We start from the raw sequence: 26764 nt of genomic DNA on the forward strand, positions 1-26764 counted from the left end.
CACTTACCTAAAATAATGTTGGTACGACTTGTTGCCACTCCAGCCTCGTTCTTGGCCTCACATGTGTAGACGCCCACATCGCTGGGTGTGACCTTGGCAATCTTTAGCTGGGCCACCTGCTCGACGACGGTGATCTCGTACTTCTCCGAGGCGAATAGCAGGATGTCGTTGAAGTACCAGTTGATTTCGGGGAAGGGGACGCCTTCCACCTTGCACTCGAGAACAGTCGGTTCCTCGGGAACACATTGGCGGGGACGAAGCTTTTCGGTAATCCTTGGAGGCTTGATCTCCTTCTTCTTCTTCTTGACCAACTTGCGTTCCTGACCAATCACCTCGGAAGTGGTCGTCTCCTGCTGGTTTTGCGTGAGCTGCTGGTCCTCGATGAGCTCCTCATCAGCCACCTTATCGATGCCCTCCTGGACACGCTTCTGCGTAATCAGTTCCAGCTCAGGCAGCGGTTGGCTGTCGTCCAGCACCACACGACGCTTTTCCTTCTTGATGATATTCGAGGTGACCTTCATCTCGAGATCACGTCGGACGTCCTCCACATCCAGCTCGATGAGCTGCTCAGTTGTGATGAATTGAGGTCTTGTGTCTTCAGTCTTTTTGAGTAGGGTAATAGTCTTTTGTGAGATCTCCTGGGATATTTCATCCACTTTTTCGATTTCAGCAATTGCAGCTTCCAGAAGCTGAGGCTGTCCTTCGATAGACGCCTGCTTAAGGCGTTTCGTGCGCTTCTTGTGCGCCTTCTGTTTAGCCTCAGGCGTCTCCTCGGTGGTCACAACTTCTTCCTCCGGCAGCACATCTTCCGAAACTGCCACCACCTTATCGTCTTCGACAGGCAACTCTTCAACTTCATCTTCCTCCGCAATGGGCTCATCGAATGGCTCGGCCACTTCTTCTGATACCTCATCCACAGAGGGTGTGGCCTTCTTTAGCTTAGGCTTCTTCTTCTTCTCCTTCTTGGCCTTGGGCTCCTTTAGCTGTTTGTCCTCGGGCAGCTTAAGAGGTTCAAGTTCAAGCTCCTCCTCTTCGCTTTCTGGCTTTTCTTCGGGCACAAGTTGTGGGCCGGGTATTGCCTTTTCAGGCTTCTGCGGTTCTTCTACCGGTTTTGATGGAATCGGCTTAAGCTGGACTTCCTCAGGCTGTTCTGCGGCCAATGGACGACGTTTGCCTGTTGGCCATTTCTTTTCCTCCAAAACTTCCTCTTCCGGCTTCTTCTTTTCTCCTCGTTTCCACGGCACTTGTGGTTGCTCTTCCTCTGGCTTTGGCTCCTTAACGATATCGATGTGCTCTGCCTCTTCCAGCTGGGTGGGCTCAGCATCGGGAATTTCGGCCAAGTCTTCGTGTTTTGGCTTCTTCACCTTCTTGGTCTTACGCTTCTCCTCTTGCACGATTTCTTGCTCCGTTTTCTCGACGTGCTGCAAGTCGACAGCCTCCAGCGTTACCTCCTCGGGCTTGATGGAGGTTCGTTGAGTTGGCTTCAAGCGCACTTCCTCGATAGTCGCCTCTTCGGGGAGCTGCTTCTTTGGCCTAGTAACCCGCTTGAGGGCAACCTCTTCAACCTTTTCAATGATTTCCTGTTTCTGCGGCTTTGGCTTAGAAGCAATTTTTTGTACGGGTGCCACTTCCTCTTCAGGTTGTTCTTCTACAGGTTCTTCGATAGGTTGCTCCTCTTCCGGCTGTATTTCTTCCTCTTCTTCGACTCCCTCGACTGGCTCTTCGATAGCCTCATCCGTGTCAGTCTTTGCCTTGGGCTTCTTCTTTTTAACACGTTTCTTTGTCACGTCGACTATTTGGTCCACAGTGGTAATAACTTGCTCCTTGACCTCAAATTCAGTTTCTGGTGTTTCAGGCTGAGTTGTTTCCGAGACAAGGGCAGTCTTTTTCAATGGCTTCAAGGAGACCTCCTCCAGTTGTTCCTTCTCGGGCAGAGGTCGTTGTTTCCTGGGAGCAGGCTTGAGCGTAACCTTTTCGACTTGCTCAACCTCCTGGGCCTGTGGAGCAGGCTTGGGCTTCTTCGGTTGTTCGGGGACGGATTCTTGAATTTCTTCAACTTCCTCGAGTTGCGGCTCCTCGATCTCTTCGGGCTGCTCTTCAGTGTCATCTTCAACCTTTTTCTTAGGTTTCTTTACCTTCTTCACCGTGCGCTTCTCCTCAACAACCTCTTCCTGTTCCTCGATGACTTCCTCTTCTTGTGGAACCTCCTCTTCCGGCTGGCCTTCCTCCACAATCTTCTTGGGCTTTTTTACCTTTTTCACCTTGCGCTTTTCTTCAACGACTTCTTCTTGTTCTTCAGTAATCTCTACCTGCTCTTCTGGGACCTCCTCTTCAGGCTGTTCCAGTTCCTCGACATCAGTCTTTTCAACGGTTGGTTTGGGCTTTTTAACCTTCTTGACCTTTTTCTTCTCCTCAATAACTTCTTGTTGCTCTTCAACAATCGTTTCCAGCTCTTCAACAACCTCTTCTTCAGGAGTTTCCTCTTCTGGCTGCTCTTCCTCAGATTCGGTCTTTTCCACAATGGCCTTTGGCTTCTTAACCTTTTTAACCTTGCGTTTTTCTTCAACAATTTCCTGCTGTTCTTGGACTATTTCTTCTTGCTCTTCAATCACCTCTTCCTCTGGTTGTTCTTCCTCTGGTTGTTCTTCCTCGGTTACCTGCTTAGTTGGCTTTGGCTTCTTTGTCTTCTTAACCTTACGCTTTTCCTCAACGATTTCAACCTGTTCCTCGACAATTTCTTCCTGAGGAACTTCCTCTTCTTCGGGAATGTCTTCTTCTGGTTGCTCTTCAACCACCTCCTCGGAAGCAGTTTTCGTTGGTTTCGGTTTCTTAGTCTTCTTGATTCTGCGCTTTTCTTCGACAATGACCTGCTCTTCTTCCACGACTCTCTCGATTTGGGCATCGACTTCATCGGGATGTACTTCTTCTACGGGTTCTGGTTTTTGAGGCTTCTTTTTGCCACGTTGCCATAAGACCGGCTCTGGCTTCTCATCCACCTTAGGCTCATCGGGTAACACATCGACCGCTTCTTCGTAAGACTTTGTGGGCGCCTCTTCGATCTTTTCTTCGACAACTTGTTGTGGCTGCGGCTTCTTCTTCTTTCCGCGTTCCCACATAACAGGCTGAGGTTGAGGTTCGACTGGCTTGGCTACCTCCTCCTCCAAAGTGTCCTGAGCAATCTCAAGGGTCTTGGGCACTTCCTCGACGACTTGCTGTTCTGGCTTCTTCTTCTTGCCACGCTCCCACAAAACAGGTTGCGGTTGTGGCTCAGCTGTTTTAGGTACCTCCTCTTCCAAGGTGTCAACAGCAACCTCGAGCGTCTTGGGTATTTCAGGAACTTGTTGCTCAGGTTGTTGAGGCTTCTTCTTGCCGCGTTCCCACAGGACAGGCTGCGGTTGTTCCTGCACTTGAGGTACAGTTTCTTCAGCCAGTTCATCGGTAGCCTCCTCGTAAGTTTTCAAGGCCGTCTGCTCAACGGCTTCCTGAACGGTTCTGGTGGTCTTCAGTGGCTTCAGTTGGAACTCCTCAGCCTTTTGCACTTCCTTGGGTCGTTGTCGGGGCGTTGGCTTCAAGGAAACTTGCTCTACCTTTTGCTCCGGCTCCCTTGGGGGAATCACCCGGCGAACAGCTGTCTTCTTTGTCTCCTCAACGACTTGTTCCTTAAGGACCTGAGAAGTTTGCACCACTTCCTGTGATGTAATTGACTGCTCCTGTACCACATTCTTCTTGCCGCGTTCCCACATGACAGGCACCTGTTCGGGTTGTTGAACAGGAGAGGGTTCCACCAGCTCGTCGTGTGCCTCTTCGTAGGTCTGGGGCTGAGACTGTGGCTTCTTCTTTCCCCTCTCCCACATGACGGGCACCTGTTGGGGCTGTTGTACCGGCACGGGCTCCACCAGCTCGTCGTGCATTTCCTCGTATGTCCTTGGCTTATCCACATATTCTTCATGGGCAGGCGCCTGCTGGGGCTGGAAGGCTTGAGGCTGCTCCGGCTTTTTCCTACCGCGCTCCCACATGACAGCTTCCTGCTGTAGCAGCTGCTGCTGTTGCGTGTCCTGACGCTCCTGCAGGTGAAGCAAAGAGGAGTCTTCAACCTGAACGAACTTCTGAGGCTCTCGCGGCTGGCGCCAGTTAAAGGCTTCGTGCTGGGTGCGCTGGTTGATCATCTTTTGGTGCTCGTACTGCTCCAGACTCATCATCTGTGAGTCTTCGACCTGGACAAACTGCTGGCGCTGAGCTTCCTCGATGAGACTCTGCTGTTGGATTAATTTCTGTCTCTCTGTGGTCTGTGAGATAACCGTATCCTCAACTGAGGTAAGAGGCTGCAGCTGTGGTCGCTGTTGCTGTTGACGCCAGTTGACCGCCTGCTGTTCACGTAGCAGTCTCTGGGCCTCCAGTTTTTCGCGTTCCGAGACATGCATAATATTTACATCCTCGGTGGTGATGAACTGCTGCTTATAGATATTGGATTGATCCTCGTACTGCTGCAGCTCATCGCGTCGCATCACCTTGGAGATCGAACCCTTCGAGCTCTCATCAATAGTCATGATGACGGTCTCATCAGCAGTTCCCATTTGGAACTCTTCGGCGATGGCCTGCTGGGCCTGCAAGTGACGCAGCTCAACTTCTTCGATCTTGAACTTGTCAATTTGCTTGGTCACTCTCTGCACACTCTTTAGCTGCTGGCGCATCTCCTTCCAAGGTATGAGATCCTTGTTGTTTTGCTGCTGTGTAATGAGCTTATCGATCTGATCGGTCATCTCCATGATCTCAACACTCTCCATGCTCTTCAGCCGTTGGATCTCCTTGGTGCGCTGCACTTGCTCCACTTGGGCCTGTTGCGGCAACTGCTCGTCCGTCTCAATTTGACCTTCGAGCGGACGCAAGTAGACCTCGTCTAAATCGAATTTGTTCAGTTGTTCCTGCACACTCTCCACGGCCTTAAGCTTTTCACGCATTGTGATCCAAGGAACCGCCTCCTTTTCGGTCTTGCCAGCAATGATTTGCTCTAGAGTAGCTCCCAAACTCATAATACCTTGATCGCGTTCGGTTTTAATGGATTTAAGGACAACCGTAGCTGCCTCTAGCTTCGGAGTGGGCTTCTTCTTCTCAATGGGTGTAGCCTTCAAGCTGATGGTCTCCTCGGTCCAAGATTTGACTGGCTCTGGCTTGAAGCCTGGCAGGAACACACCCTTGTCCAGGGAGCGTCCACGATTGGGACGTGAAGATTTACGCCATGGTATGACATTGGTTGGTGGCTGCAAAGACTTGCTGCGTACTTTGGGTTTTTTATTGCGTGACCTTCCCTGATGCTGGACCTGCCCGTTGACGCCCAGGAATTGGCCAAACTGCTGGCCGGGTTGCTGGCCAGGTTGGAAAGCATGGGGCGATTCGGGGGCACTGTCTTCCCGGCCAGATGAAGAGGACTCATCCTCGGCGGAATCAATCGTTCTCAATTGAAAGGCCGAGATGCGTCGTTCTACAAAAAGTAGATTCCATTTAGTACAACCATCAAATGGGAGATAGCTAAATACAACCAGAGTTCGAAAGGGGGGATTTTAAATTATTGATCCTGAGTTTACTTACCCTTGTTAACATACTAACCTTGATTTCCTTTCTTTGAATACTTTCTCTTGTATATGTATTATTTTTTTGTTTTTTTATTACGAACTTTTAAGAACAAATAATAGTTATATGGCTTGGGCAAACAATGAGCATGAAAATGTAAATATTTAATGGTTAACAAAGGCAAAATTTCATGGCAATGCATAAGAAATCAAACTTAAACTGATGAAGTTTTCGTTTGGAGTTGGAAAGTCATAGGTCATAGTTTTCAGTAAAAAATTTAATTCTTTTAAATAAGGAAATATTGGAAAAAGCAAGGGACATTTCTCTCAGATCTCAAACCATAATTAAATAACAATTGACTCATTCTTGCTGATTTATGTGGCCACTTACCTGCTCGCCCACCCAGCCAAGCAAATCATAATTTGTGCCTGTACAAGAATTAAAAATACTTCCCAAATCTTTGGCATATGCGAACAATGAACTTGAATATTTAAATTTAGTTTCAATTTATGGCCGAACATGATAAATAAATAAGACTTGCTTTGGATTATAGGAGGTGGAAACCCAAAACCTTCCAATTCATAGCTAGCTGTGCGTTTAAATTATAAATTTTTGCTTGACAGCTCATCGGCGTTGACCGTGAAAAAAACATAAATGGGATCGGGCCCTAGGTCAGTACATATTTTTGATAATTGGCTTTGATAAAAATAGGTGCGTATAGTCAGTGGTCTGAGGTGGCGGTTTATCTACGATTCGTGATTCACTAATCGGGTGTGACGAGTCCACTTTGCTGATGATTTAAATTGCATTAACCTGCACCTAAATCTGGCACATTGACATGACAGCAATTGAGCAAGTCGCGGTGACATTCGTTTGACTTCAGATCATCATCATTATCATCGTCATCGCGGCTGAGGGGAAGGGTGGGATTGCGGCCAGGCAAGTGTACAATTGAGAGCGAAACAATTCAAATGCCTGTGTATACATTAAGGCCGAAAATAGATATCTGATTAGTGGCGGCTACGTCACCAGGTGGGGCTGAGCAGCAGGCGGCATCAGCAACAGCAGCAGCACAGCCCCCGACAGATTTATGGGCGGGGTGTGTCTGCGCCGATATTTTCGGTGCCCATACAGGCAGCGCAGAGCGCAGTGAGGCGCACTCCAACGGCCTCAGTCAGATGTAGAGAACAGAACAGATCAGGAGGTAGACCGAGCCACTTCCTCGGTTGGTAGACGGGGCGTATACTCAATGCTCTGTCAAGTGCATCAACATAACATCACCTACCTGTACCTGTGTTCCTGTACCAGCAGCTGTGGCTGAGTTTCTGATGACATTCGGATGACGGGTAGCAAGCAACAGCGGTGCAGTGACAGCGGTAGCGGCAACAAGGAGCGTTTGGCAGTTATCAAAAACAAATTTCCAATTGTTATGCACTTTGCTTGGATTTATTTATAGACGCGATATTGGTTTTAAGTATTAAATACATGAGAGATACAATTAAACAACAAAAGAAAAAGAGAGTGTTCGCGAGTGTGTGTGTATAAATGGAAACAAATCAATCAAAGTTCAAAGTAATCGTAAATGTAATCGAACACTAAAAACACACAGATCAATCGGGATATTGAGTAAACATAAACATAAATCAAAAGACTGGCAAATATATATAGTCGGAAATCTAGATACAGTAGATAAAACTTAAAACGAAAGTCGCATGAGTTTTTATGATTAATTTTTTAGTAAAGCTTCTTCTCGTCAATGAAGAGGAAAAAACATGAATTTAAGGCGGCAAAAGCGGCAAAAACTTTAATCGATTTCGACAAAATTTAGATTCGTTTTGTTTGTTTTTCTTTTGTACACAAAATGGATGATTGGTAGTGGACGAGAAAGAGATAGTGTGTGTGACAAACATAATAGTAACGAAACGAATTAGTAAAAAGCAGTAATAAAAAATGAATAATAAAATCTCATGCAACATCACTATAAAATAAATAAAGTTTTGATTAAATTAAATTCAATATAAATAAACAATACAAGTTCTTCATCGTCATCATCATCATCATATCATCGTCGCTATCATCAACATCATCGATGGACTGAAGGGTCATCCGGGACAAGATTCGGTTCTGAGTTATTGGTAAAAGTCTGATTACAAGGTACAGTAAGTAGTATCTTAAAGCCATCCTATCGAACCCTTTCTAACATGGATTTCTATTTCAGGCCGAAACGAGGACTACAAAGGCTAAAGCATCGCTTGGAAACAACAACCTGACTCTGACATCTATAAATATAAAACTATGGGAAAACATGAATCATCATTCGAGACCCGCGGCTCAATGACTGAACAGCCGTAACTGATTAATCTAATTAAATTCGTTTCTGCACCATAAACAGAATCATCAATTCATGTTCTTGCCGTCTAATGACCAAGCGTATGAGTTGGCCTCGACTAAGATCGGTATATATCTCTCATCTCTGATCCTGATCCACCTTATAGACAGTCGCAGCAAGAATAACAACAACATCTAGCAGGTAATTTATCATTGTATTTTTTTTTTCTAAAACTAGAAAAATCCCCGTAATAAACCTAAGCAAAATATATATATATTATTTTTTTCGGTTCTGGTGTTTTCGTTTTATTGAAAAGAAAAGAAAAATTGAAATAAATTTCAAGATTTACTTGAGAAAAATACATAAATGCTTTTCATTGTAGCTGAAAGAACCAGAAATCCAGACAGCCCCGCCTGACTAAAAATAGCGAAACGGATTTTTTAAACGCTAATCTATTGGAAATTAGTTCTCGAAAGCAAAACATTCTCCAAAAAAGAAATTGAAAATAGAACACACATATGTCTCTACTCTATCTATATATCCCTGGGTAGGGTGGCGGCAGTGCGCGAACAAGATTTGGCTGGCAGCTGAAAGCCCATGGCTGAATGGCTTTCGATATTTTCAGTTCGTGCTGTGGTCTCTACGGGCTGCTCTAGTTTTTGCGCACGTTCTATCTTTCATATTGGATGTGTGTGTGTGTATCTGGCAGATACAAGACACTAGATACGCGCACCGTGCTGCTGCTGCTGCGCTAGATGTGTCATCCATAATATTTTATGCTAATATTCAAATGAAAAATAAAACTTTCACGCTCGAGCGGAGGCGGGACAAATGTGCGTTTTGCACACGGCCCCAAAACTATCCTACTCATTTATATATCTGCCTATATACCTATATAGTATTTGCGGACGGGTACTGAAAATTATTATGTATTCCTAAAGTGGCCTGCTTAGCGTGCTCGTTTTCGAAAAATACATAGGCTGCTGGCTCTGCCTATTCCTTATTTATAACTCAACTCAATGGGCTAAAAGATCTCTCTATATTTATTTCTATATCTTTGAGTCATATCCACACTTTCACTCAACTCGCTGCGGATTTTTTGAAAAATTTCTACTAGCACTTGTTGTTGTTGCTCTTGCTGCTGTCTTGGCCATGCCAGAAGAAGAAAAATGGTCTATAAATATTTATGTTGCAAAATACTTGTAATTGTTTTTATTATTTTTCAATTAAAATTGCTTTAATTTTTTTGGTTTGTTTTTTTTTTTTCTGGTTACGTTTTTCGTGTTAGACATCTTTAAATTAAATAGTTTTGGGTTGCATTTCCTTTGCTGTTGCTCACATTTTGCAATATATGGTTAGTAGAAAATAACTCGTTCGTTTGATTGTTTAGAAAAAAATCCTTGTTGAAAGTTTCGACAGGTTCGCTTTAAAATATTCCTCTCTCACTCAAACTTTTACGACTAGTTGATCATATATATTAAAGGTAGGTAGTTGGGGCTAGTAGTAGTAACTGTTTGTAATACGTCAGTAACTCGGGGATTCGTTGCGTCAGTATTGGTATTCTTAACGGTCGTTGTTCTTGATTTAGTTTTCTTTTTTTTTTTGTATATTTTTTTTTTTGTTTTTTGTTCTTTTGAGCATTCTTTGGAGTTGTTGATGTTGGTTGGTTGGTTGGTTTGTTTGAACACGGTTCGCTTACGTTTGGTTTTGCTTAGTTTTTCGAACTCTGGGTTTCGGTTTTGGCTTAGCTTTTAGTTTAATCCTTACTTTTAACAGTCAGTTTGGCTGAGGACTCAACCTGGCCGGTGGACGACGTCACGCGTACAGTAAAGATGCCCGAATCCTCCTCGTAGGTGGTGCCAATCAGAAGCACTGCGCTGTTGCCATCGAAGATCATCTGCAAGGATTATCAAAAATAATTATAGTTAATTTTCTTGCTAGAAAAAAATCTAAAATTTAAGGTCTCTATCTACTTCATCTTGATTCCCATCTACCCTCAATTAACTTTTAACCCACCTGGAAATCGGGTGTCTCGGGGATCAGCTGACCCTCGCGGAACCACTGCACGCTGGTGGCCTTCACCTTGCCGGTCACCGTCGTCTTGAACTGGGCAGGCATGCCCTCGGTAACGGAGACATCCTTGAGGGCGGTGATGGTGGGCGGGGCGTCCAGGTTCTCAATGGGACGGACCTTCAGCTGGGCGCTAGTCTGAATGCTGCCCAGCTTGTTCTCGGCAACGCACTTGTAGGTGCCTTCGTCCTCGGGGAAGGCCTCTGAGATGATCAGCTGATAGTACTCGCCTTGGCGACTCATCTGGAAGTACCGCGATGGCTTCACAAAGTTCTCACCGCGCATCCAGCGGGCGGTGGGAGTGGGCTTGCCGTCCACGCGGCAACGGAAGATGACTTTGCTTCCCTCCTCCACCGATTGGCTCTTCAGCTGCTCCACAATATGGGGGGCCTTCTCACTGCCCGGAGTGGTGGGCTTATCCGGCTTGCTGGGCGATTGAACAATGCAATCGCCATCGCAGCGAGCCTCGCCAGCGGCATTGACAGCCACGCATTCGTAACGACCAGAATCCTCAGCGAAGGGCTCGATAATGAGCAGCGTGTGCACGCCATCCTCTTCCAGCATCTTGAATTTGATGCTCGGCTGGATCTTCATGCCGTTCTTCAGCCAGTACACGTCGAAGGGACGGGTGCCCGTGACCTTGGCATCGAAGCGGGCCAACTGTCCCGTGGCCACGGTGGTGCTCTGGATGGTGCTCACAAAGCTAGGGGGCTGAATGCCTCCCTTGCCGGCGCGACGACGTTCCTCGACCACCAGATTGGCACTGCACTTGGCGGTGCCTCCACGGTTCTCGGCCACGCAGGAGAACACGGCCGAATCTTCGACGAACACCTGGCGGATGATCAGAATCGATTTGCCACTGAAGGTGTGGATTTGCAGATCCGGCGAGTTCTGAATGGGGAAGCTCTCGCGGTACCACTTGACCGTGGGATTGGGCTCTCCATCGAATTCCACTTCGAACTTGGCCTGCTCGTTTTCAAAGACGCGGCAAGGCTGGATCTTTTTGGTAAAGACCGGAGCCTTGGCAGGCTTGACAGGTCCCTTCACTACGCGCTCTTGAATGGTGCCCTTGTGCTCCACTTCGGTGGTCTCGGTAGCGGTGATCTTGCGGGTGATCTCAAGGTCACCCTGGATCTCCTTCTGCACCTGCTGTTGCTTATTCATGTGGACTTCGCGGCCATGGACGGACGACTCTGAAGGTTCGGCTGTACCCTTTGGCGGGGCAGGCTTCACCTGAGTGGTGCTGGTCTTCTCTTGACTAAAGAGAAAAGAAGGGAAAAAAATATTTAAGAGGGAAATATTTGGGAGGGGAATAATTATAGGCTTCCAAGAAAACTCTGATACTTACAGATTCTCTTCGTAAGATTGGGCCATGCCCTTGGACTGGGAGCTGCTCACAACCTTCTCGCCGGGAATGGCGTACTGGTGATTGTCCTTGCGCAGGTTGGTCTCCTTCAGCAGTTGCTCGGTCTCCAGAACCTGCAGCTTGTTGTAGTAGTCCTCGCTCTTCTTGGCCTTGACATTCTGCTGCCAGTCTGGCGTCGGCGGCTTATAATGCTTTGGCTTCAGATGCTCGACACCCTTCAGGGTGTGGGTGCCCTGTTCAGACTGCACCTGCTTACGCTCGTCGAATACCTTTTCCAGTTCGTTCTCCTGACGCTCCTTCTGATAGGCGGCTAGTTCGTAGTCGTACCAGGCTAAACATGGAGTAGTTGAGGTGTTATTCATTGTTGAAACTTGTATAGCTAGACAGTTAGATTCAATCACATGCAATTTCAGGATGATATTTTAGAGTTAAATAAGAAATAATTGTGCCATAAGATCTAAAAGTTTAGTTACAAGTAGTCGAATTAATGGAAATTATGATTAAAGGGTTTAGATTTCGGGTATTTCCACAGAGAGGTTCACTGGCTCCTTTGGTATCTATTTTCTGGGGACGGATAGCAAATGAGTATAGACAGAGAGAGGGGATCAATGATCAGCTGGATGATAACCACAGTTTAGAACAGACGGAGGGTGCACACGCAAAACTACGGTTTAACCATATTACCCCAGGTCCGGCCATACTTATGGAGTCCCTCTCCTCGGCTTCCTCTGCACGATTTCCTCTTCTGAAGTCTCTCGCGCTGACTGAAGTACTATAATTGTTTTTTTTTTTTTGGGACTTTTGAGGACTTGGGAAGCATTTTTGTTTTTTGGGAATTTTGGGTAACTTTGTGCTTTGTTTTATATTACTTGGAATGTAAACTTGGGTGCTACTGCTACGTAAACTTTTGTGGCATGTTGTATGTTGGTATGTTTATATTTACAATGAGTTTCTTTATGTGATATAGCATGTGGTGTCCTTATTTAGTTTGGTCAGCTCTACATTTGCATTTAAAAATTGTTAACGTTCTAATAGCTGTTGTTATATCAGTAGAAAATTCCAGAGTTGCTGGACTGTGTTTGAGTTAAACTTACGACGTGGAGAGTTCTTTAGAACATTACGGTAGTCATCGGAACGGGCAACCACCTTCAGCTCGGTGGTGGCAATAGATTCACCCACGGAATTGCGAGCAATCACTTCCACCTTGCCGGTATCATACTGACGTGTCTTCGGTACATCCAGATGGAACATGCCATCGTTGGTTAGCTTGTAGCGAGAGCCCTAAAACATGTTTTTCTTAGATGATAGATCTTCAATAATAAACTTTTAATTAACTTACATGCACAACAGTGTGGCCATTAATCAACCACATCACCCTGGGCCGTGGGTGTCCAGTAACACGGACACAGAAGCGGGCTGGATCGCCCTCCTCCACAACCTGTGGCTCCAGTTTGCTTACAAAGACTGGCTTGGTTCTGGGCTTTGCATCGGGATCAACCTCCTCAGGCACCCTGAAAGAAAAAAGATACAAATAAAATCAAACTAAACAAATTTTAAATTAGCAATACTTACACTTGCCATGAGGCTTCCATTTCGCGAATGCGATCAATGCTCTGCATATGAGCGGGCAGCTGCGAATCGTAGACAATACCGGGCTTTCCAGAAACCTTGATAATGGCACGAGTCTCATCCATGCCATACAAGTTGGTGGCACGGCAGACATACTCTCCACTGTCCTCGGGATAAACCCAACCAAAGTTCATGGCCACATAACCGAAATCGTAAATAGGCTGGAAACGGTTCTCTGCAGAAATAGAAAATCGTTAAAGAACTTGTATTGCCTAAATTATCTAGTTAATAAACTTACTGTACAGTAGAGGCTTGCCATTGAAGAACCACTCGACCTTCATGTTGGGATCACCCACAGGCGCCAGCTGGCACTCAAACTTGGTCACTGCCATCTCAGTAAGAGTGAGCTGTTCCTTAATCTGGGTGACAAAGCGAGGAGGCTGCTTGCGATCGGGATCAAACAGATCGTCCTCGGTCAAATGGACCTCGGAGGTGTACTTCTTGATGGTAGCCTCCATTTGGGTCAGAGTCTCCGAACGCTTCATGCCGCGAGGCACTTGGTTCTGCAGCAAGATGGTGGGGAGTTCTAAAAAAAAAGAACAAATTAGAAAACATCAGACTAGAATTTATAAATCCAACTTACTCTTGCACGATACAGTGGCCTTGGTGCGATCCTCGCCGTGGTTGTTGATAGCTCGGCAAACGTATTCACCAGAGTCCTCTCCATACACATAGAGAATATCCAGAGAGACAAAGCCCATATCGAAAATATTCCTGTAACGATGTCCAGAAGGCAAAGGCTTGCCATTGCGGTACCATTCGACGCGCAGGCTGGGATCCGTCTTGGGTTCAACCTGGCACTCGAATCGTACAGCCTCAGCTTCATCAACAGTGACTGAAGTGATTTGCGTGGTGAATTTCGGTGGTCCGAACTCCTGTTCAACCACCTTGGGGGCCTCTGGGATGCGTCCGCGTTCTAGTTCCTTCAACTTTTCAGAGGTCATGCCCTCGGGCAGTTGAGATTCGTACACAATATTGTGCTTGCCCTTGCAGGTAACCTTGGCGGTTGTGGTGGCAGTGCCCCACTTGTTTGTCGCCCGACAAGTGTACTCTCCCGAATCCCTGGCGTAAATGTAATCCACATCCAAGGCAATAAAGCCAAAGTCGTTGAGCTGGTGAACCCTGGAGCCAGTGGCCATAACGCGACCATTGTAGAACCATTCAATACGCATGCTCGGATCGCCAACAGGCTCGACACGGCAATCAAAGTGAATTGGACCACCCTCGGGCACATCCAAATTGTCCTTGATGTCCTCGGTGAACTTGGGCGGGTTGGGCTGCTCCTCATCGATCACAATCTCCTCGCGCTTGTGCATGCTCTCCTCCAGCTTCTGCAGGCTTTCAGTGCCAGTGCGGAAGTTGGAGGGCAGCTGGGGCTCCATAACGATGCCCTGGCGACCCTTAACCTGCAACTTGCAGGAGACCGTGGCCTCGCCGTGCTTGTTCGTAGCCTTGCAAGTGTACAGACCCGTGTCGCGCTGATAGCAACCGGCGATCTCAAGGATTACGAAACCGAAATCGTTGATGGTCTTGATGCGGGAGCCAGCCCACAAGGCCTTGCCATTGTGGAACCAATCCACACGCATCGATGGGTCGTTGATAGGCTGCAGGCGGCACTCGAAGTGGGCCAGCGAGTTCTCAGTGATGACCATGTCGAAGGGTGTAGTGATGAACTCTGGCGGCTTTCCTGTATCATCGTCAGGCACGAACTCGGTGCTGCGGGAGCCCAATCCCTCCAGTTCTGCGATGCGATCGATGGTTCCCTCCATGCCCTTTGGCAGTTGCGATTCCATAATGATGCTGCGCTTGCCCTGGATCTTCATGGTGGCAGTTGTGACAGCCTCGCCGTACTCGTTGATAGCACGGCAAGAGTATTCGCCAGAATCCTCGGGATACACAGGGGAAATCTCCAGAATAACAAATCCAAAGTCGCAGAAAGTGCGGAACCGAGAGCCGGCCTTCAATGGTCGTCCGTTCCAGTACCACTCGACCTTCAGCTTGGGATCATCAGTCGGCGTAATTCTAGCCTCGAAGTGGGCATTCTCGCCCTCGCGCAGATTCTCGATGTTCTCCAGCGGTACAGTGAAGACGGGAGCCTTGCCCTTGGTCTCCTCGGTGGTTTCGTCGCGAGTGCGCACCATGCTGTACTCCAGATTAGCGATCTTTTCCAGACCACCCTCCATGCCTCGCGGCAGCTGGGAGTCCAGAATGAGGCTAGCCTTGGAGGCGCACTTGAGCGAAGCTCGGGTCACATCCTCACCATATTTATTATAAGCCCTGCACTCGTACACTCCAGAGTTCTCCTCGTAACAATAAAGGATGTCCAGGATGACAATGCCAAAGTCGTGGAAGGTGCGGAAACGGTGACCATGTGGCAGTTTCTTACCATTAAAGTACCACTCTACAACCAAGTCTGGATCGGTGATGGGCGTCAAGCGAGCCTCAAAGTGAGCCGACTGGCCCTCCACCAGCTTGGTGACATCGCTGATCTGGGTGATGAACTTGGGTGGTTCAGCAACCACGGGAGCGGAAGTGTCGGCCTGCTGTCCTTGTGGGCACTCCAATTCCCTGATCCTCTGCAGCGAATCCGGCTGCAAGCTGTCGTAGAAAACTCCACCGCGACCTCCGCAGTTGAGGGTGGTGCGGGTGAAGTCCTCTCCGTACTTGTTCCATGCCCTGCACACGTACTCTCCGCTGTCGTGATCCTGCAGATAGGCAATGTCCAACACGACATAGCCAAAGTCGGACACGGTCTTAATGCGGTTGGAGTGACGCAGGAGCTTGCCGTTGTGATACCATTCTACCTTCAGTTCGGGATCATTGACAGGGATCAGGGTGCACTCAAAGTGAGCGGACTGACCGTCCTTCAGGCCCTGCAGCGGCTGGATATGGGAAGTGAAGCGCGGCTTCTGGCCCCTCGGCTTGTCCACGCACTCCAGGTTGCAGCTGATCTCGGCAGTTCCATGCTTGTTGGTGGCACGGCAAGTGTAGGTGCCGGTGTCCTCGATCTTCGTTCCAAGGACCTCAAGAGCCACAGTGCCAAAGGCGTAGATGGTGCGCACACGATGGCTGGCTTCCAGGACTTTTCCGTTATAGAACCACTCGATGACCATGCTCTGATCACCCACTGGGATGAGATTGGCCTCAAAGTGGGCCAGTTCACCCTCCCCAATGTCGGCGATGTTAACGAATTCGGTGGTGAAGCGCGGTGGGATACCCAGATCCGGTTGCTCCGGCTTCGAGCCGTCCTTGCGGAGAGAATCTTCCAGGTCCTGGATCTGTTCCAGGCCCTCAGCTCCCTTCGGATGCTGTGTGGAGTCAATGATGTTCGACTTGTCCGAACAGAAGATGGTGGTGGAGGTAAAGGCTTCACCAGCCTTATTGTAAGCCTTGCACGTGTAAATTCCCTGGTCGCGGGCATACACCTCGATCATATCCATGGTCACAAATCCAAACTCGCTGGTCATCTTGAAGCGAGAACCATGCTGCAGCATCTTGCCGTTGAAGTACCACTCGATGAACAAGTTTGGATCCTCCTTCGGCTCCACATTGGCCTCCAAGTGGATCGGTTGAGCCTCCGACAGATGGAACTCAGCCTGCAGGGGCTTGGTCCACACTGGTGGTGGGTACTGCGTTTCCGGCTTGGCTGATTTGTTGGCATATCGGTTGGCCAGAGCCTCCTCGGTTTCTTGAACGGCCTCCAGGCCAGTCTCACCCTGCGGATGCTGGGTGTCCAGGAACATGGTCTTGCCACCAGTGCACTTGAGAGTACCCGAGGTTGTAGCCGAACCCTTGCTGTTGGTGGCCTTGCAGGTGTAAACACCGCTGTTCTCAGCATACGAGTTGGTCAGATCCAGAGCGCAATAGCCGAAGTCGTAGATAGACTTGAACTTGGCAGCGGCTTGCAGGGGCTGTCCATTGTAGAACCATTCGATGGACATGGTCGGATCACGGGCCGGTTCGACGTTGCATTCGAAACGCACGTTATCGCCCTCCTTGCACTCGATGTTGTTAAGATGAGTGATGAACACCGGGGTCTCGTAGGTCGGCTCTGGAGCCTCAGGACGTCCCTCCTTGGGTGCCTCCAGTTCTCCGATGCGAGGAAGCGAATCCGGGTGCAGGGACTCGGCCTGAAGCCAGTGACGATCCTCGATCTTGAGGGAGGAGGTCGAAACAGCTTCGCCCACCTGGTTGGTGGCCTTGCAGGTGTAAATAGCCGAGTCATCCGCACGCAATCCATTGATGGACAGCGTAACTAAACCGAAATCGAAGGTGCTGCGGATGCGGGAGCCAGTGGTCAGGGAAATACCATTCTTGAACCACTCGATGCGAAGGTTGGGATCCGCACGCGGCTCCACCTGAGCCTCCAAGAGCACATGTTGACCCTCATGGAGCTTGTCGTAGCTCTGCAGGTGGGTGGTGAAGACTGGGGCCTGTTGTGGAGTCGAGTCCACAAACATCTCGGGAACACGGTTCATGGCAGCCTCCTTCAGGCGAATAGCCTCCCATGACTCTGGGATCAATGGTTGACCATCGATGTTCGCCCTCGTCTTCACCTTCATGGCAGTTGAGGACACAGCCTCACCAGCGGCGTTATAGGCACGGCACATGTAAACGCCAGCATCCTCTGGCACCACTGCAGCAATGTCCAAGGTAACGAATCCAAAGTCGTGGGTGGTACGCAGACGGGAGCCCATCTGCAGCTCCACGCCGTTGATGAACCATTCAAACTTGAGTGTCGGATCTCCCACAGGCACCACACGGGCCTCGAAGTGGGCGTGAGCGCCCTCCCAAAGCTCCGAAGGTCCAGTGAGCAGTTGAGTGAAGATGGGCTTCTCAAACAGACGCTCGGGTTCGCTAGGACGTGGAGCCACTGGCTTCTCCAGCTGGTGGATGCGACTGATGCTGTCCGGATGCTGGGTATCCATTTGGATGCTAGCCTCAGACACCACGCGCATGGAGGCGGTGGTTACAGCCTCACCCAAAGGATTTACAGCGCGGCACATGTACACGCCCTCATCCTCCTTGCGGATGTGCGAGATATCTAGCGAGACATAGCCAAAGTCGTGCTGCTTGGTGATACGGGAACTGTCTTCGATGAGCTTCTCGTTGCGGTACCACTCAACCTTGAGGTTGGGATCTCCCACGGGAATCAGACGGGCTTCGAAGTGGGCCGTCTGGTGCTCGTTGATCCTATCGATGTTCTGCAGAGGCTGAGTAAACACCGGACGCTGGCGAGTGCCTGGGGTCTCGGGTTCCTGGCGCTGATGCGGCGCCGTAGACTCCAGCTTGCGGATCTTCTCCAGACCCTCTGGATGTTGGGTGTCCGAAATGATGGTACCACGAGGAATAACCCTCAAGCTGGTGGAAGACACAGCCTGGCCCAAGGCGTTCACAGCACGGACGGAGTATTCACCGGCATCCTCGGCCACGGCATGGGTAATATCCAAGGACACGTAACCAAAGTCAAAGGTGATGTGGAAACGAGAGGCCGAGGGCAAAGGCTTGCCATTATGGTAGAACTCGATGCGCAAGTTAGGATCGTGAACCGGAGCCACTTGAGCCTCAAAGTGAGCCGTCTGGCCCTCGTAGATCTCAGTGGAGCCGCGCAGCTCTGCGGTGAAGTGAGGCGGACTGATCGGGTGCTCTCCGACCTCAGTGCGAGCATTCACCACCTTGGACTCCAGCTTCTGGATCTTCTCCAGAGCATCAGGATGCTGGGTATCCAGAATCATGCTGCGACGGTTCAACACGCGCACATTGCACGTATTCACAGCCTCCCCCAGCTGGTTGGTGGCCTTGCAGATGTAGGTGCCAGTATCCTCGCCATAGACGTACAGGATATCCAGGGCGACGTAGCCAAAGTCGTGGGTCGTGCGGAACCGATGACCAGTGGGCAGCTGCTTACCGTTGCAGAACCACTCGATCTTCAGGTTAGGATCGTTAATAGGTTCCACTCTGCACTCCAAGTGGGCATGTTCGCCCTCCTTCAAGTGCTCCAGGTTGCTCAGCGGGGTAAGGAAGATGGGCTTCTGGCCCTTCTCCTCCACCACGGCCTTAGTGGGTGGAGCATAGCTCTCCAACTGGCGAATCTTCTCCAATCGCTGAGCATCCAAGGTGTCCAGGTCGAGTGTCTTATTTGCTGTTAATAAAAAAGGTTTTAGAACAGAATTTAGATAAAGTAAATTAAGCAATTACCTGTTACGTTTACAGCACAAGTCGTGACAGCTTCTCCAACGGCGTTCTTGGCCTTGCACATGTAGGTGCCGGTGTCCTCGGCATGGGCGTACAGAATATCCAAAGCCACAAAGCCAAAGTCGTAGGTGGTCTTGAAGCGGTGACCCGTTTGGATGGGCCTGCCGTTGCAGTACCACTCCACCTTCATGGTGGGATCATTCACTGGGATCAACGTGGCCTCCAGATGGACGGGAGTTCCCTCGTTGACCTTGGCATTACGCAGCGGGCGTCCGAACTGGGGACGCTCGGCATGGAACTGCTCCTCGTCGGTCTTCCTCTGGAAGCGCGAAGCATCCTCCAAATGCTGGATCTTGGTCAGAGCCTCCTCGTGCTGGGTCTCATGGATAATGCCCGAGCGGGAGGTTACATTCAGGACAATCGAGTTGACGGCCTGGCCCAGGTTGTTGGTCACGCGGCAAGTGTACTCGCCGCTGTCCTCCGCATAGACAGTCAGGATGTCCAAGGCGGCGAATCCAAAGTCATAGGTGGTACGGAAGCGATGACCAGTGCTCAGGGGCTTGCCGTTGTGGAACCACTCCACCTTGAGGTTGGGATCTGGGTAGGGTTCAATGCGGCACTCGTAGTGAGCGCTCTGGCCCTCCACCAGATTGGTGGGTCCAATCAACTTGGTAACAAACACGGGTGCGGTGGTAACCGTGTATTCCTCCTCCTCCCTGCGCTGGTACTTGCTATGATCCTCCAACTGGTGAATCTTGTGCATGGCTGCCTCGTGCTGGGTCTCCAGCTGAATGGCAGTCTTTGATTGCACAATCAGTGAAGCGGAGGTGACCGCCTGGCCCAGCTCGTTGACAGCACGGCAGGTGTAAGTGCCAGAGTCCTCCGGGTTCACATACTTCATGTTGAGGGCGACGTAGCCAAAGTCATGCATGGTGGTGGTGCGGTTAGAGGCCTCGATGGGCTGGCCGTTGCGCAGCCACTCCACCTTCAGGTTCGGATCTCCCACCGGGATCAGGCGAGCCTCAAAGTGCACGGCCTGGTTCTCGGCCACACGGACATCTCTCACCGGCATGGTGAAGACGGGAGCCTGGGACACAAACTCATCCTGGACGCTGATGCGCTGGCGCTTGGAGCCATCCTCCAGGTGCTGTAGGCGTGGCAGAGCGGTCTCATGCTGCGACTCCAGGTAGATGGATTTCTTGGTGTGCACAACGGCCACGGCAGAGGTGATGGCTTCACCGACGGCATTGAAGGCACGGCAGGTGTAGGTGCCGGCATCTTCCGGCAACGTGGACATAATGTCCAAAGCCACAAAGCCAAAGTTGTTGGTCTCGGTGAAACGGGAACCAGACTTCAGAGGCAGATTATTGTGGTACCACTCCACGCGCATCGAAGGATCGGAGACGGGAATCAGGCGGCACTCGAAATGAGCCCTCTGGTTCTCCTTGATCTCAATGTTCTTCAGGGAAGTGGTGAACACTGGAGCCTGCTTGGTGCTCTCGTCGATCTCCTCGCGGCGGCTGTAGCGCGATCGATCCTCCAGGTAGTGGATCTGCTCCAAGCCAGCCTCGTTCTGGGTGACGGTGACAATCTGCTCACCGCTGCGGCACTGCAGCTCCACCTGGGTTTCATCGGAACCGATCAGGTTGACAGCCCTGCAGGTGTAGACACCAGAATCCTCGGCAATCAGCTGGACAATGTCCAGGGCCACATAGCCAAAGTCATGGATAGGACGGAAGCGATGGCCCACAGTGATGGGGCGACCGTTCTTGAACCACTCCACCTTCAGATTGGGATCCGTCACGGGCTCAATCTTGCACTCAAAGTGGGCGTGACCACCCTCGCGGGTGTTGGTCAGGCTCTTGGGGTGGGTGAGGAAACGCGGACGAATGTTGACCACCTCGTCAACGAACTCGTTGCGGCGATAGCGCGAAGAGTCCTCCAGATACTGAATCTTCTGCAATCCAGACTCGTTTTGCGTCTCCAGGATCAGATCGTTCTTGGCAATAATGCGTACGGAACACGAGGTGACAGCCTCGCCCAGCTGGTTCCTGGCCTGGCAGGTGTAGACACCCGAGTCGATGGCATAGCAGCCAAGCAGATCCAGGGCCACATAATCGAACTCATAGGCGGGACGGAAACGATGACCTGTCTTCACTGGTTTGCCGTTAACGAACCACTCGATGCGCATGCTGGGATCACCCACGGGCTGTAGGCGGCACTCCAGGTGAACATTGGTGCCCTCAACCGTCTCAATGTTGTGCAGAGCCCTGGTGAACTGGGGTGCCTGCATAACGGTGATATCCTCCTCCTGATGATGACGACGACGCGAATCCTCTAGCAGCTGGATCTGCTCCAGCGATTGCTCGTTCTGGGTCTCGGTGACCACATCCGTGTGGTCAATCACACGCACACAGGCCGAGGTGTGGGCAGAGCCCAGGTGGTTGGTGGCCCTCACCGTGTACTCGCCGGAATCGGCGGCCGTGGCCTTGATGATGTCCAGAGCCACAAAACCGAAGTCGTAGTAGGTGCGGAAACGGGAGCCCACAGTGACGGGGCGACCGTTATGGAACCACTCGACGCGCATGGTAGGATCACCCATTGGCTCCAGGCGGCACTCCAGATGGATGTTCTTGCCATCATGGATGGGCTTTGGATCGGTCAGAGGCTGGACAAATACCGGCTTGGACTTGGAGATCTCCTCAATGTCATATTGCGGCTCAACGAACTGCTTATTCTCCAGGTTCTGGGTCTTCTCGTACAGACCGCGGTGCATGCTAGATGTGTCGATACTGGAACGAGCTGTAAGAGAATAATGCGGGAGTAGTCAGTGCTGGAATAAAAGGTTGTTCCCCCCGCTTTTACTTACTTTCCACTATCATCGTTGCTTGCTGCTGAGCTTCACCTAGCTTGTTCCTGGCCACTACAAGGTAGACGCCAGCATCCTCGGCGCGCACCTGCGAAATATCGAGGGCGACGTAGCCAAAGTCGTAGTAGGTCTGGATGCGATTGGCGGCGGTGATGGAGCGACCGTTGTGGTACCACTCGATCTGCAGGCCCAGATCGCTCTGGGGCTCCACGCGGGCCTCGAAGTGAGCACGCTGACCCTCGAGGATCTTGGTGGTGCCCTTCAGGGGACCCAGGAAGCGTGGAGCCTGAGTGACATAGGTCTCCTCCTCCTCGCGACGTCCGTAGCGGGATGAGTCTTCCAGATGTTGGATCTTCTGGAGACCACCTGGGTGCTGCGACTCGGACACAATCTCGTTCTTGGAGATCACCGTCAGCTGGGCCACGGTGGTGTCTTGTCCCATGGCATTGTAGGCACGGCAAGTGTAGGTGCCGGCATCGTAGATGGTCAGCTGCTTGATTGTCAGCGCCACATAGCCAAAGTTGTGGTACGTGGTGATCCTGGAGCTGGCCTCCAGGGGCTGTCCGTCCTTCAGCCACTCGACGCGCATGGTGGAATCACCGATGGGTTCGAGACGCGCCTCGAAGTGCGCATGCGCGTGCTCTCGCAGGTCCAATTGGTTCTGGATCGGTGTCTTGAACTGAGGCGGAGCAATGGCCTCGGGCGCCTCCTGGACATGACGACGCTGCTGGGACTTACGGTAGTCCTCCAGCTCCTCCACCTTCTCAATATACCGCTGCTGCTCGGGAATACCCAGGTCAGCAGTGACCTGGGAACGCGAGTGAACACGGATCGACGATTGGCTGATGGCCTCGCCAATGCGGTTTACCGCCCGCACGGTATAAGTACCAGCATCCTCGGCCCTTAGGTGCAGGATGTTAAGGGAGACGTAGCCAAAGTTAAAGATGGCGGTGATGCGGGAACTGGCCGTTATGGGTAGTCCATCCTTGTACCACTCCACGCGCATAGAGGGATCATTAACGGGTGTAACCTGTGCCTCAAAGTGCACGTTCTTGCCCTCCTCGAACTCCCCGAGATCGCGGAGCGGGCGAATGAACTGCGGCGCCTGGTTGATCTGCTCCTCGGAGCTCTCCTGGCGCTGGTAGCGCGAGTAGTCTTCCACCTGGTTAATGTACTGCAGGCTATTAGGATTCTGCGATGCCTGCTCGATGGAGGGGCGCTGGACCACGGAAAGAATGGCACGAGACTCGGCCACTCCGCTGGCGTTGCTTACGCGGCACATGTACTCGCCGGAATCGTGGCCCATGATGCTCAGCAGATCCAGGGCGATGAAGCCGAACTTGAAGACGGACGTGGCGCGGGCACCTGGGTGAATAGATGGAAGAATATAAAATATCCCTTCTCTGAAAAGATCCTAAGTGACTTACTGGCTGCCAGCGGGCGTCCGTTAAGGAACCACTCGACGACCATGGTGGGGTCGCCGACGGGCTCAATGCGTGCCTCCATGTGGACGCGTCCACCCTCGGTCTGCTGCACATTCTGCAGCGGGATGATGAACTGCGGGGGCGGATAGACGCGATCCTCCTCTCCTGGACGGAGATGGGGCTTGGCGCGCTCTACATGACGCAGATAGATGATTTCAGGGCCAGGAATTGGTCTTAAGTAAACAACAAATTATAAAAATGAGAAACATAATTATTTAATTTACAAAAAAAAACTCACTCTGGCTCGATGACTTTCGTTGGTCTCGGGAGATTGAGACGCCGCTGCTCGTAGCTTGGCTCCTCCCTGGGAACCTCGACATAAAGTCGGGCCCTATTGGCCGTCGATCCGGCAATGTTCTGGGCGGTGCACTGATACCAACCCGCGTCGGTGGCCTTGACGCGCGGAATCTCCAGGCAGGTGGCGCCGCCGTCGATGCCCACGAAGCGCTCGGCGGTAGACGAGATCTGGACGCCGTCTTTCTGCCAGGTGATGCGTGGCTGAGGTGTGCCGATAGCGTTGGCACTCATCGTGATGGGCTCACCCTCGCGCACAGTCATGGTGCTGAAGCGTTGAACAAATTGTGGTGCGACAACCTGCTCCTTCTCCAGCACATTCAAATGCGCCTCGATGGCCACTTCGCCGGCCTTGTTGCGGGCCAGACATTGGACAGCGCCAGCATCCAGACGAGTCACGTTGGTGATCATCAGCGAATGGCTGCCGGACTCGTTGACCAGAATCTTATGGGAGGCATCGTCACGAACCTGGCGTCCGTTGATCAGCCAGAAGACTTCGGGGTAGGGATTGCCAGTCACACGGCAATCGAACCTGGTCATGCGACCCTCGGTCACCTCGCGGTCTCCAAAGGCTTTCACGAAGGCGGGAGGCAACGCCTTGCCCGCCTCCAATTGCTCGGCCATCATGTCCACGGGCTTGGGCTCGTAGGCAGACTCTGCGGCTGGTTCCACGGCCAACACGGCGGATGAAACCACACAGCCCTGCAAATTCTCGGCGAGCAGGGTGTAATGACCGCCGTCGCGAGCCGTGGCGTTCTTCACGCGCAGAGTGGCCACTCCGCTGGAGTAAGAGATCTCGTACTTCTGCGAGGCCACCAGGCGCTGACCATTGTGGAACCAGGTGAGCCGGGGCTTCGGGTTGGAACCGACGCGAGCCGTAAAGACGGCGTCGGAGCCTTCGATCAGCTTAGAGCTGCGCGGCTTCTGCGAGATCTGCGGTGCCTGCGCCGGACCCTGGTTACGGTCCAGCTCCTGCGAGAGCTGGGAGTCCTGCTCATATCCGGATCGACGGGTAATGGCCTCACGGAAGGAAACCTCACGCAGCAGCCGGTACTCGAAGGTGTCCACACGGAACTCCTCCTCGATGGACGTGTACGAATACCCGTTCGAGTAGATGTTCTTCTCCAGATTCTGGATGGGCTGCAGGGCGGGCATTGGGGCGCCCTCCGGCTGGATGTAGACGCTGCAGATGGCCTCGCCGTACTGGTTGCGCGCCGTGCACGTGTACTCGCCCTCGTCCCCGGGTCCGATCTGGTTGATCAGCAGGGACACGTCGCCGGTGGCCTCGTTGTAGCTCATCCGGAACTTCTGCGACTCGAGAAGGGGTGCGCCTTTCCGGGTCCAGGTCACGAATGGCTTTGGGTTGCCACGCAGGCGTCCCTCGAACAAAGCATTGCCGCCCTGGGCAAAGCGAGCGTTCTTGAAGATCTGCTCGAACACAGGTGGCGATATGTCGCCCTGAGCGTACACATGTGTCAGCGCCGGGGGCACATAGGCGCCTCCGATGTTGCCACCATGGAGTTGTTGCACTGTAAAATCAAATGGGTTGAACGTAATCGTTAGGATCATTAAGTTGTGAATGCGGTGAATGCGGGAATGAAGGCGGTTGTGGCAAAAATAATTCATTTTAATAATTAGGAAAGTAATAATTTGAATTAATTCTTTTATTTACTTTCCTTGACTTTCCTTTTATAATTTTGAAAATTGTTTAATAATTGAAATATTAAAATATTGAAATACTTAATTGTTTTCTCAGGTTTATTACTTCTTACTTACTGACTTTGGGAGTCAAGAGAGAAATTCATTTAATTGTTAAACTATTATTTAAATAAACTCATTTTTGAAAAATAGTAAAGGTGTTCTAAAAACACCTGAGCTTATATTTTTTTATTATATCCTTTTTATAAAATAATACCATTTACAATTTTATTCGCAAGCATCACTTTTGACAGGTTTATCTAGGTGACTAGTGAATCTGCAATAATCTTAGTTAAAGCTCCTTAATTTCCTTATTCAACCCCTTTACTTTAATTTATTTTTTATTGTCACTAATACCTCCTCCCCCAAGCATCAATATGTTATTTGTTTACTTTTTCTGTCTCACTTTAATTTCCCATTTATATTCATCTAAATTTAATTAAACTTAAAAAAGAATACCTGAAAACCTTGCAAGTCTACCCTTGAACCTTAACTAAAAATTGATTTAACATTGATTAGTATTTTTAGTTGGCACGCGTACCAAACTATTTTTAGTTTGTAATCTTCTAAGAGTAAACACCTCTAGAGATCTATATCTATATTCGTATTTGTATACCTGCGTATACGTTCAATAGGCGTTTGTTTATCAATTGAAAAGCAAGAAGTGTGTCATTAACGTGACGTAGATATAGGTTGTCGACTTTTGAGATACAGCTGATCGAAACATAAACAAATATGCAAATCAGCTGATTGCTCTCTTCTCATTGCTTTCTTTTCTTCTCTGCCCCGTTCTTTCTTCGCTCTCTTTTTAAGTTTTCTCTCACGCATGCCCATTAACTTCGTGTGTTTATCTTCGGGTGATCGTCTTCGGGTCTTGGGTATAAGAGAATGATCACCTCTTTCTCTCATCTCTTAGCCAGGAGAAATGTAAACAAAGTGCAGGGTACCAGAACTCTTATACGGATTATATATAGTACGTTCTACGTATAAGTATGTCAGTGCAGTCGTGGGAGATGAATAGATAAACTTATAAATAGACCAACTTTTTGGCTGTGCTCATCAATTAAGATTTAAATGATGAAACATAAGTTGACACATGAATATATATAGTATTTGTATGTTGCTGCTGCGCGACGGATTTATTTTTGATTTTTGAATTTTTAATGGTGACACATGTGCGCCGACACATCATCATCATCAGCCAGAAAATAATAAAAACTAATATGTATAATCCTCTTTTGATATTTAATTATCCGCCATAT

The 26764-nt window shown here is 50.1% G+C and overlaps 1 protein-coding gene across 5 annotated transcripts in view; it reads right to left on the reverse strand.

The window, feature by feature from the left end:
* The window catches only part of LOC108075035 (titin), a 124691-nt gene that overhangs the window by 52804 nt on the left and 45123 nt on the right, over window positions 1-26764 (reverse strand). For 3 of the 5 annotated variants that reach the window (XM_070286109.1, XM_070286108.1, XM_070286107.1), the window contains exon 1: window positions 8-5163. In XM_070286109.1, coding sequence (XP_070142210.1) covers window positions 8-5030 — 5023 coding nt within the window. In that variant the 5' untranslated portion in view covers window positions 5031-5163. Of the gene's footprint in view, window positions 1-7; window positions 5480-9080; window positions 9795-9913; window positions 11226-11315; window positions 11665-12427; window positions 12615-12672; window positions 12845-12905; window positions 13138-13200; window positions 13489-13545; window positions 19105-19160; window positions 21960-22026; window positions 23392-23453; window positions 23684-23748; window positions 25334-26764 lie in introns of those variants that run through there. The other 2 variants (XM_070286115.1, XM_070286110.1) reach the window with 2 other exon arrangements.

The sequence above is a fragment of the Drosophila kikkawai genome, chromosome 3L, assembly GCF_030179895.1.
Source record: "Drosophila kikkawai strain 14028-0561.14 chromosome 3L, DkikHiC1v2, whole genome shotgun sequence".
NCBI classification, from domain to species: domain Eukaryota; kingdom Metazoa; phylum Arthropoda; class Insecta; order Diptera; family Drosophilidae; genus Drosophila; species Drosophila kikkawai.